Genomic DNA, 12,682 nt, shown 5'->3' with positions numbered 1-12,682 from the left:
TTAAATACATTAAAATACAGGAATAGTATTCACAGAGACTAAAAGCTTGCTTCTTGACTCTATTGGCCATATATAATGCACACATGTTAGAGCATCTAATCAACACATGGAAACTTATACATGACACATGTTGGGAGTCCCATGCTAGCACATCATTTGCCTCAGGTCAGAGTCTAATGCAATCTAATGCCCAGGGCATAATAGATATTGTTTTTAATATTCCAACCCTTCCATGCCTTCTGTCCTGTCTAACCATGTGCTTTACTTAATAACTGACGTGCAGCTGGTAACATGCTTTTACCTCAGAAGATACTACTGAGGTGAAATGACCGAGGAAGTGAAACTATATACTTAGAGCTTTTTTAGCCTAATATGCTACCAGAGATGTACTGTATATTTTTGTAATAAAAACACATGTTTGCTATAACATCTGCTACTTGCAAAACTGCACATGTGACTACCAAGTTCATGACAGTTAGGATTTACAAGCTATAACCCTTCAAGGAACACAGGTTTAGTTACAGTTAAAGGAAACTAACACAACTAAACATGATAGTGGGACACCTTGAACCACACACATGGCTAAAAACTCCATAACACTGTCTCTATCCCAGGCAGGAGGAGGATTCCTATTCTTTCACCTCGACTGTGTGAAGTCATTCTGACTCATGATCACAGATTGTGCAGTATTATAAACACCTGATGGCATGCAGATTTCTATAAGTAGAACTGTACTCATGAAACATTTATCCCTACAATATCCAAGGTGCTGCTTTTTCATGCGTATGATATGTTTAGCATTTCATTCCATCCTTACTGTCTGCTGTGGCTTACAAAGCATGGTCGCGATTGCTTTCCAATTGGCTTCATTTACGTAGGTGTGAATGCAAAGTGAATGCACATTAATGGTTGTTCAAGGTTGAATGCTATTTAAATTCATCACGCAGCACACATTTTAAAGGAAGAACAATGTCAGAAGAGGCAGCACAAGGTCTATTGAGAAGGACGTGGACAGCTTGAAATATGCAATATTGAGTAACTCAGGAGGGCAGGGTGCTGTCATGATACATCATTTAAAAAAAAAAAAAGAAAGTTAACCACCGATAGCGACAACATAATACATGCATTACATAAAGCATTTGGAAAGATCCATCATCCCTGGTAATAATAGAGTTTCATGACTTGCCTTGCTAATGTCCTCCCATTAATCGCTAAATGAAATCAGTAGCATCTTGTATATATTTTCAGTCTGATTTTAATTTTGCTGGTATCTGTATATCCTCCATGTTTCTCTTCCACCTCGTCACTAAGTGCAAGACAGCATCGTAGAGATGCAAACCCAATGCATTCCCTGTGTAATGATTACAACAGCCTTTCTAGCCACTATAATATTTATTACATTAATTTCTTCCATCTCCCGATATCCCGGTTTACCCGTATATGGGTAACTGATTCCATTACCTTAACCAACTTCACTAGAATGAGCCTTAGGAAGGTCCTGAATAGAGACATATCAGTACCTCATATTCCTCAAAGTATTGCAGTAACAGTTTATAACATTGTTTGTTTGGTTGTAATTCTAAAATAACTCAATTGAATGAACAAAACATTCTCAATGGCGTCTTCTGTACTAGCAAGAAAGGAAAGGCAACTCATGAAGCTCTGAATACACTGGACATTAAGAAAGACTGTTGGTGAAAACATTTGTCCTTTCATTTTATAAATTGCTTTTAGTATTACTCCATGTACTGTGTTCTGCTTTTGTGGAGGACATACTTACAACATTGCTTGTACTGTTTCAGTGCCTAGCATACAAAAACAGCATCAAAAACTCATGCATTGTTGTTTATCTTTGGAATTTTGGAAAAGGCATTTATTATTTCATTTCAAATGAATAATCTAGCCAAATACAGAGTGGGATGATCTGCCAAGCAACGGCTGTCTCTCCTAATTTCTCTCTGCTGTATCTGTGATAAATGCAAGGACAGATCTTTTTATTACTCATTCTTCACCCTTACATAACTTAATCAAAAGCACCTCAGTAAACTGAAGAAATTGTGTTGTCTTTATAGGCATTACCCATTCAGATCAGACTTCAGGAACTGACCATTGAAATATGGCAGAAAATAAGCCACTTGGGAACACCGACACATATACAGTAGCATGAAGTGAAATAGAGTTTAAGTAGTAAATGTGAAGTACTGTATAACACAAAATAGCTTTTCCTTTTCTTTTCTTGTAAAGAGCCCAGCACCCAGGTAGTTTGCACTTGTATTTAAAAAGTGGCCAGCTCAAACACATGAAATATTAAAAAAATATCTATTCTGCTGTGACAGGGTACACCCTGCCCCTGTGTGTATGTATTGTGAGACAGCAGGGAGGGGGTTAAAACCTCTCTGCAGTAAAAACATGTGCGGAATGTTTTCTGTTAATTGTTTTATTGTTAATTATCACCTACACCTGGCTATGATTGTAAATTAGAGCCAGGTGCAGGGTTTATAAGGAGAGCAGTCAGTCTGCTCTAGGCTGCTGAGTAGAAGGAGGCAGGAGAGGTGCTCTGTCTCCGAGTAGCCAGAGAAGAAGTAAGTGCGGTGTGACACCAGTGTGTTTTGTAAGGACGGGAAAACAGCTTAGCTGTCCCGTGTTAGGAAGGGTGTTCCTGGAAGTTGAGTTAGTGCTCCAAGAGGAGCTAGGTGTTTATTTTGCTTTTGTATTTAGTGTGTTTTGTTTACTTTTGTGTTTATTAAAAATAGCGCACCAGCGCTTAAAAATCCATTTCATTGTTCTGGGTCGTATTTTTAAAGGGGCAACGAACCCGAGTGAGTTGTGCTTTGTCACATATGGTGGAGAATGCGGGCAGAGTGTGTGGGCACCCCTACGACCCAGAAAATGGATTTTAAAGAATTGATCGCAATGATCAATCGTAATACCGCTGCTCAGAAAGAGCAGACAAAGAAGTGGAGACAGGAGTGGGGGCTACCGGATCCTGAGCCGACAGAGCTAGACCTGCTACTCCAAAAGTGGGAGCAAGTAAGAGGTACCCCGCTGACTCCAGCTCCAGAGCCCAGAGGGGAGGAGCCGCCGCTTCCGGAGCCCAGAGGGGAGGAGCCGCCGCTTCCGGAGCCCAGAGGGGAGGAGCCGCCGCTTCCGGAGCCCAGAGGGGAGGAGCCGCCGCTTCCGGAGCCCAGAGGGGAGGAGCCGCCGCTTCCGGAGCCCAGAGGGGAGGAGCCGCCGCTTCCGGAGCCCAGAGGGGAGGAGCCGCCGCTTCCGGAGCCCAGAGGGGAGGAGCCGCCGCTTCCGGAGCCCAGAGGGGAGGAGCCCAGAGGGGAGGAGGTGAAAAGCATACCTCCACCACAGCCCCGACCACCACCCCTACAGTCCAGTTCGGCGCCGCTGCGTCCAGTCCCTCACCCCTTGCTCCTGGACACCCTGCCGGTCTTCCTGGACCTCCCTGTGCTGGACCTGGAGCCCAGGAGTCTGCAGCACTGGCCACAGCTCTGCCCCTGGTTACCTGCTCCGCTCTCCCCGAGCACCCAGACGTTGCTGGGCTGCTGCCAGACGTCGCTGTTGCTCCCCCTGTTAGCTGCTTCGCTCCCCCTGGGTGATCGGACATCACTGCGCCAGTTCCCAGGGGAAGACCTGTGTCCACTGCGGCATCCTCCAGTGCCCCGGCCTACGCTTCGGTCGGCCCTATTAGCCCGGTGGGGTCCCGTGTCGCCGGTTTGCGGTCCCTTCCTGGCAGCGCCGGAAGGACCGACCCATCCTCAAGCCCGCCCGTGGAAGAGGGCGGCAATGGACATTGCTGGATTTGAGGCTGGGTGGTCTTTTAAGGGTGGAGGGAGGTGGCCGTGGTATGGCCGGTGTCTTGAAAAGACATGGGGGGGGATGTGTGAGACAGCAGGGAGGGGGTTAAAACCTCTCTGCAGTAAAAACATGTGCGGAATGTTTTCTGTTAATTGTTTTATTGTTAATTATCACCTACACCTGGCTATGATTGTAAATTAGAGCCAGGTGCAGGGTTTATAAGGAGAGCAGTCAGTCTGCTCTAGGCTGCTGAGTAGAAGGAGGCAGGAGAGGTGCTCTGTCTCCGAGTAGCCAGAGAAGAAGTAAGTGCGGTGTGACACCAGTGTGTTTTGTAAGGACGGGAAAACAGCTTAGCTGTCCCGTGTTAGGAAGGGTGTTCCTGGAAGTTGAGTTAGTGCTCCAAGAGGAGCTAGGTGTTTATTTTGCTTTTGTATTTAGTGTGTTTTGTTTACTTTTGTGTTTATTAAAAATAGCGCACCAGCGCTTAAAAATCCATTTCATTGTTCTGGGTCGTATTTTTAAAGGGGCAACGAACCCGAGTGAGTTGTGCTTTGTCACAGTATATTATTAGGCTTCCAAGCCTATTGCTGGGAAGCCTATTGTTTTTTTAGGATTTTTTTTTTTCCTTCCGCTGAGAAAACCTTAAAAGTTGCATAACATGAAAACCGTTGCACAGAACTAAACTTCGTAGGGTGGTAGAGGCCTTTGTGAAGTTGTCATAGGTCATAGGTCACATGGTTTGGCAACCATATTGGATTTTTTCAAGAACTTTGGACAATTTAAAAAAATCTTCTTCTCCAAAACCGCTTATGGTAGAGATGTGAAACTTGGGGCACAGACAACCCTCATGGCCTAGATTTACGGTTGTTCAAGAGAAGTCGATTGGTCACATGGTTTGGTGGCCATATTGGATTTGTCAAAATTATTCTAATGACTTCTCTGAAACCAGTATGCCGACTGAAGCGCAACTTTGCATACATACCCTTGGCAAGGTTGTCTATTGAGTTTGTTCAAAATAAGTCGCTACATAAAAAACATGGCCGCCACGAGCCAATCAAATTTCAGCTATGGTCAATTTGCACATATTTTCATATATTGCAGTATTTATCTAAGTTACAATTTTGTAGATACATGAATCTTCACACAGTAGTGGAAGCCTATGAGAATTCATGTAAGCTCTATTAAAAAATTACCTTGATCTTGACTTTTGAGCTCTCATTAAGGTCAAATGTAGAACTAGCTATACTCCTTTCAGAGTGTAGACAGGGTCATGGTTACTATGGAACAATGATAGGAACCCATATATGCTTAACTCAAAAGTGACCTCGGAAACATGCTCCTGCCAATCCGTCATTTTTCGCACTGCGGATCCACAGCGAGGCCACCAGACCTATAGTGCAAGAGGACAACACAGATCCGGCAGCTCCACTGCAGAACCGCAGGCGCCCTAATCGGACACAGGGGTCACTGGTGCGCGATGAACCGTGGATTCCCCTGCTGACCTAAGCCCTCCCTACCCGAGCGGTGCTCGGCCAATTGTGTGCCGCCCTTAGGAACCCCCGGTCACAGTCAGCTGTGACATAGCCTAGATTCGAACCTGCGATCTCCAGGCTATAGGGCACATCATGCACTCCATGTGGAGCGCTTTTACTGGATGCGCCACTCGGGAGCCCCTTCAAAAGTGACCTTGATTGTGACGTTTGACCTCTGCTTAAGGTCAAATGCAAAACTTGCTTATAACTCCTTAGAAAGTGCACCCCGGGCGGTGACAGCGTGGCATCCCTGGGAGGTGTCGAACAGGCATCCCCGGACGGTGAGGAATGAGCATCTCCGGGCGGTGGGGAATGGGCAACCCCAGGCAGTGACGAACGGGCAACCCCGGGCGGTGCGGGGCAGGTGATGACGTGGCATCCCTGGGAGGTGCCAAATGGGCATCCCCGGGCAGTGAGGAACGGGCATCCCCGGGTAGTGACGAACAGGCAACCAAGGGCTGTGTGGGAAACAGCAATGCTGACAGCAGCATGGGGCATTCCGGCAGTGGCAACGCTAGCCTGCACATCTCCCCCATCCTCTCCTCGAGGATGGTGTACTGCTGCCTCCTCTCCTCCTGCCGCTGTGCGTCACTGGCATCTTGCCTCTCTTTCTCTGCCCTCCTCCTCTGCTGGTCCCAGGTATCCACCATGACAACCAGCATACTCGCATCCATTTTATTTCTTTCAAACTTAAAAAATAAAAAAAATAAAAATTCTCAAAAATTCACCCGCAGTACCTCTCCTGGCCTGGGTACGTGGAGGTGCTGTTATCCCACACACAACACCATATGTGAACAGGATGGCTGGGTGGGAGACTTCACCAGACCAGGATGGGTGACGTCTCAGTACTGCAGGGTGAGATGCAAATCCGTTCATTCTTTAATTATAAATAATAAGAATAATAACAAAATAAACATAGGGGCTGGCGTACCCCATCACAGTCCCCTTAACCACGGCCACAAATCCTGATACCTCGGAGTCACCCTCAAATCGGACTCTCAGCTATCGCCATCACCTTGAAGCCAATAGCAAGAAGATGATATCCTTATGTTCTTTATTTCAAAGGCTTCCCTAAATTTAATATGACACAAACACCTGTTCATTTTACAAAACCTGTACCAAAGAACAAGCAATATAATTGAATGTTTTTTTGTGCACTCAAGTTTTTTTTTTTCATTATTATATTTTTTTGGTTGCATAACAATCTTCTGCAAAACACAGAGGCAATTAAAGACAGAGACCATTGGGATGCCTGAAAACAACATCAATGGAAGCTGTGCCCCTACCTCTGTGGTCCCTGAATGCTGATCATGCCCATATCCTCAGAGCAGTCCACGAGCTCGCACTTGAACTTCTTATCCTGCAGTACAGTGGTTATGTGTGACCAGTTGTGCTGCGCCACAGCGCCCCCTATTGCCAGGTAGTAGCCATCGCCTGTAAGCGAAGGGACAGAGCAAAGCACAGCATTAGTAAAGCCATTAAAGCAGCATGTCTGTTTGAGACCGTTCCAGAAACAAATTGCATCTCATTTACAAAAAAAATAAAAATGCAAATAACTCCCAGAAAGACACTCATTAACCCTCATAAGGACATGTCAGAAAACTGACTTTCCTGGTAACCGGGGGTCCAACTGAACCCCAGCAACAAAACAACATGTAACTAACAACTGGACTAAATGAATGAATGAGAATGTGTATATGAACACTTTATTGTGCTTTTCCTTTACTTCTAGCCATCGTTTGGTATAATGTGTTGTTCATGCTATACAAAGTGGATAAGACGCCCAATGCGCACAGCTGTCTCCTAGCAAGTGAAGGCACCACTGTATCGTGGACACTGTAGTTTATTCTAGGAACATGTCATCTTGGCATGAGATGTCATTGTAAAGCCCCAGTGCCTCCCCAAAAAATCTGAAATTAAAATTCAGTTTTATATAAATGATATATCATTATTATTAGAATTGTGTTCTGTTTATATATAATATATAACTAAACCACACAATCAAGAGTATTTGTTTTATATATCTTACATTTTATAGCTGTTTATAATATACAGAGAGAGACACACACACAAAACCTCCATTGGTTTTCCCTATCTGCAATAGACTTCAATACAAACTGCAAAAACTCACATGTGCTAGAAACGATTTTTCATTGGATAAAAAAAAAAAAATTTAATCAAGGGAGGCAAGTCTCCAGACATGCTTCCAGCCTTGCTCATTTTAATATAATTATTACCTTACCCAATGTTCTATTACGCATGTGCTGTTGGAGTTAGTGGACAGAGTGTATTCATTGTTGACAGTAGACATCTTTGCCCGTATTAAAGTGGTTTAATTTAATACAATTCTGCATGTGAGGTGAATATTATTCAATTTAATTTTGGACGAAGGTAGGAAACTCAGTAGATACTGAAGCTGATAGGACAAATTTGCATTGAGCATGTTATAGATGAAGGTGCATGGATTCAAGTAGCATAACACAACAAAACCGTGAGAAGGAACAGGGCTGTTTTAAAACATCTAATAGATGCAACAACTTTCCTGGGATGCCAGGAATTATCGTTCAGAGGGCACGACGAGATGGCGGATTCTTTAAACAAGGGGAACTGCAGGGAGCTCACAGAGGTAATAGCTCACTATGATGAATTGCTTGCCACTCATATTGAACAGTCTAGTGTATTTACAGGAATGTGAAAAACAATTCAGAATGATTTGATTTCTTCTATCTCATTATCTGTGCTTGAGGAGATAAAAAAAGGAAGTGAATACTGCCCCTTTTTTGCATGGCAGATAGATGAATCAACTGACATTGCCTATCGTTCTCAACTTTCTGTAATTGTGCGATATGTGGAAGAATTGGGAAATGTACAGGAGCGTTTCCTGGGTTTTGTTGATGTAACCAGTGGGCAAGATGCGCAGTCAGTTTTCAACCTCGTTAGCACAATGGCAGAGTAAGATTTTGAAGAGAAACTGGTTGCACAAATGTATGACGGAGCTGCACTGATGGCTTCTGAATTAAACGAGCTACAAGCCAAAGTACGAGAAGTGGCTCCAAGTGCTGTCTTTATACACTTCTACGCACATCATCTAAACCTCGTGTTAAGCCAAGGAGCAAAATGCATTACACAGGCCAGGGTATTCTTTGCAACACTAGAGGGGTTCATGTTGTTCTTTTCCAATCCACCAAACGGGTAGCTTTGTTGGAAGAAACTGGTTGCCCTTGACTGCCAAAAAATGCTCCAACTCGCTGGAACTTCAGTTCAAGGATCGTCAACATGATCGCCAATAACCGTGTCAAACTGGTTGAGACTTTCTCACGTATTGTCAACTCGGACAGCGTGGATGATGATGCCATCATAGGTGCAAGTGGGCTCAGTCAATCTCTCGAAGATTTTGAATTCACATTCCTGCTTTTCACGTTCAACCAGGTTTTTTTTCCGATACAGATTCATCATCGATATGCAAGCCTGGATAAGCTGCAATTCCTTGAGCTGTTTTCATAAGGACATTTAACTAAAAATACACTTGTAAATACTGTAAACGTGTGAGTTCTGTTATGTGCATGTTAATGTCATGGCTCACGTACACCCATGGTTAAGTCGACACCGTGGACAAGTCAATACTAAATGGCATCCCCGTGGGATGTCGAGTTAACTGAGATTGTATGTATGTATGTATGTATGTATGTATGTATGTATGTATGTATGTATGTCTATCAAATATATATACACAGTTGTAGTCAAAAGTTTATATACCCCAATGGAAATGAATAATTTCTAGAAATTTCTCAAACAAAGAATTTTAGGATCTTGTGTAGCAAAAGTTTTGCTTTTGTGGATGAGGAAAAAAAGTTACAAGAAATAGATTTCTACAATTATTTATTTCTGATTTTTTTTTTTAGCAAAACTCCAAAAATGCTAATTCAAATGTATTCATACCCTTTGATGCTATGATAGTATTGTCTACAAGGTGCTAGAAATTTAAATATGATAATGCAGAACCTAATTCTAGAAAAGTCTAGAAAATGCTGGATTGTAGGTGAGCATTCTTAGAGAGTATAAAAGGGTTAGGCATAGGATGATTGCTGTCATTACCAATAAGTCAATATGGGAAAAAATAAAGATCTATCTGAAGACCTTAGGGAGAAAATTATTTTTTGTCATAAAGCTAGAGAAGGATACAAGAAGATTTCCAAGCTTTTCAGTATCCCAATTTCAACTATTGTTTCTATTATCAAGAAGTACAAGACTCATGGTACTGTCTGTCACAGTGCTCCCTCGGTCTGGAAGAAAGAAGGTTCTTTCACCAAGAACAAGTAGAAGAATTGTGAGGAAAGTTAATAACAATCCGAGATTGACTGCCAAAGATATTCAAAGTGAATTGGCTGCAAGTGGGACTGGGGTTTCCATTTCAACCATAGGTCAAGTGTTGCATGGTGAAGGTCTCAATGGTCGCAGGCCAAGGAAAAAAACACTCTTAGGAAAACGCCACAAGGACAATAGTTTGCAAAACGGTATTTGAATGATGGATATGAGTTCTGGTCAAAAGTTTTGTGGAGTGATGAAACAAAAATCGAGCTATTTGGTCACGCTGATAGTCTATGTTTGGAGAAAGTCTGGTGAGGCATACAAAGAAAAGCACACCACACCTACAAGTATGGAGGTGGTAATATCCTTCTATGGGGCTGTTTTTCCTCTACTGGCACAGGCAATGGTAAAATGGATTCCATAGCATACCAAAAGATATTGACCAATTATATGAAACCCTCTGGTACAAAACTTGATTTAAAGCGCAACTGGACGTTCCAACACAACAACGATCCAAAGCACACATCAAAATCTACTTCAGAATGGTTAAAGAAGAATAAAATCAAGGTTCTGGAATGGTCTAGTCAAAGACCTGATCTAAATTCGATTGAGAATCTTTGGTATGAGTTGAAGGCTGTGCACAAGAGAAGTCCTCGGAATTTAAATGAACTGAACAACTTTGTGTTGAAGAATAGTCAAAAATCACTGAAGAATCATGCCAAAAACTCATTGACAAAAATCCTAATCATTTAAAAGAAGTTATTGCAGCTAAAGGTGCCTCAACTACCTATTCATTTAATTTTCCTTGTCAGGGAATGAATACTTTTGAATTACCATTTATGGACTTTTTCTGTTAGGGTTGGGACGATAACAAAAATTTTGTATCACGATTATTGTCTGATTATTGACTGCTATTTATTTTTGGAATTTTTATCTTAAAAAAAATAAAATAAAATAAAATAAAATTTTGAAACTTTACAATTCAAACAGCAATGCTTTATTTTGAACAAAACATTTTTAAAACATGTTTTAAGATGTTAATATTTGACAACACAAAACTATTTCCACGTGATATATATATATATATATATATATATATATATATATATATAGATATACAGTACTGTGCAAAAGTTTTAGGCAGGTGTGAAAAAATGCTGTAAAGTAAGAATGCTTTCAAAAATAGACATGTTCATAGTTTATATTTATCAATTAACAAAATGCAAAGTGAGTGAACATATTGGTGTGACCACCCTTCAAAACAGCATCAATTCTTCTAGGTATACTTGCACACAGTTTTTGAAGGAACTCGGCAGGTAGGTTGGCCCAAACATCTTGGAGAACTAACCACAGTTCTTCTGTGGATTTAGGCAGCCTCAGTTGCTTCTCTCTCTTCATGTAATCCCAGACAGACTCGATGATGTTGAGATCAGGACTCTGTGGGGGCCATACCATCACTTCCAGGACTCCTTGTTCTTCTTTACGCTGAAGATAGTTCTTAATGACTTTCGCTGTATGTTTGGGGTCGTTGTCATGCTGCAGAATAAATTTGGGGCCAATCAGATGCCTCCCTGATGGTATTGCATGATGGATAAGTATCTGCCTGTACTTCTCAGCATTGAGGAGACCATTAATTCTGACCAAATCCTCAACTCCATTTGCAGAAATGCAGCCCCAAACTTGCAAGGAACCTCCACCATGCTTCACTGTTGCCTGCAGACACTCATTCGTGTACCACTCTCCAGCCCTTCGGCGAACAAACTGCCTTCTGCTACAGCCAAATATTTCAAATTTTGACTCATCAGTCCAGAGCACCTGCTGCCATTTTTCTGCACCCCAGTTCCTGTGTTTTCGTGCACAGTTGAGTCGCTTGGCCTTGTTTCCACGTCGGAGGTATGGCTTTTTGGCCGCAAGTCTTCCATGAAGGCCACTTCTGACCAGACTTCTCCGGACAGTAGATGGGTGTACCAGGGTCCCACTGTTTTCTGCCAATTCTGAGCTGATGGCACTGCTGGACATCTTCCGATTGTGAAGGGAAGTAAGCATGATGTGTCTTTCATCTGCTGCAGTAAGTTTCCTTGGCCGACCACTGCGTCTACGGTCCTCAACGTTGCCCGTTTCTTTCTGCTTCTTCAAAAGAGCTTGGACAACACATCTGGAAACCCCTGTCTGCCTTGAAATTTCTGCCTGGGAGAGACCTTGCTGATGCAGTATAAATACCTTGTGTCTTGTTGCTGTGCTCAGTCTTGCCATGGTGTATGACTTTTGACAGTAAACTGTCTTCAGCAACCTCACCTTGTTAGCTGAGTTTGGCTGTTCCTCACCCAGTTTTATTCCTCCTACACAGCTGTTTCTGTTTCAGTTAATGATTGTGTTTCAACCTACATATTGAATTGATGATCATTAGCACCTGTTTGGTATAATTGTTTAATCATACACCTGACTATATGCCTACAAAATACCTGACTTTGTGCAAGTGTACAAATATGGATTTGATTTAGATTTTTCTTCTGTTCACTCACTTTGCATTTAGTTAATTGATAAATATAATCTATTAACATGTCTATTTTTGAAAGCATTCTTACTTTACAGCATTTTTTCACACCTGCCTAAAACTTTTGCACAGTTTGTATATATATGGACTGGGGTATAGGCAAATATATGAAAAAGTCAGATTTGCGAACATCTATAGAAAATGACATTTACACATGCATAAATAGGTTAGTGAACAAAAACAACACGCAAACTGCTTTAAACACAAGGAAATTATTTGCTTTAAAAGGAAGCAAATGTAAACAAGCTTAGATTGCATAAAGTCACATGACAATCACTGCACAGCACTGTGTGCATGGCAGATATTAAACGCAGGCACATATCAGAGCTGTACAGTTTCGTTAATGTGATTTTTTTTGTATGAAATACAAATAATTATGAAATTATCGTAAAAATCGCGTTATTAGGCTAATTTCACAATTTCCGTGCAGACCATGAAATCGCGATTTTCACAGGGTCCTAACTATAAGCCATCTCCACACAAA

At 42.1% G+C, this 12,682-nt stretch overlaps 1 protein-coding gene across 2 annotated transcripts in view; it reads right to left on the bottom strand.

Annotated features, from left to right (window-relative positions):
- The window catches only part of LOC117396956 (sarcosine dehydrogenase, mitochondrial-like), a 121,667-nt gene that overhangs the window by 45,087 nt on the left and 63,898 nt on the right, over nucleotides 1–12,682 (bottom strand). For both annotated transcript variants that reach the window (XM_059005306.1, XM_059005307.1), the window contains one exon: nucleotides 6,623–6,770. In XM_059005306.1, the coding sequence (XP_058861289.1) occupies nucleotides 6,623–6,770 (148 nt within the window). The remainder of the gene's footprint in view (nucleotides 1–6,622; nucleotides 6,771–12,682) is intronic.

The sequence above is a fragment of the Acipenser ruthenus genome, chromosome 31 (assembly GCF_902713425.1).
Source record: "Acipenser ruthenus chromosome 31, fAciRut3.2 maternal haplotype, whole genome shotgun sequence".
NCBI classification, from domain to species: domain Eukaryota; kingdom Metazoa; phylum Chordata; class Actinopteri; order Acipenseriformes; family Acipenseridae; genus Acipenser; species Acipenser ruthenus.
The sequence above is the reverse complement of the archived record's forward strand: the minus strand, read 5'-3'. Positions and strand labels throughout refer to the sequence as shown.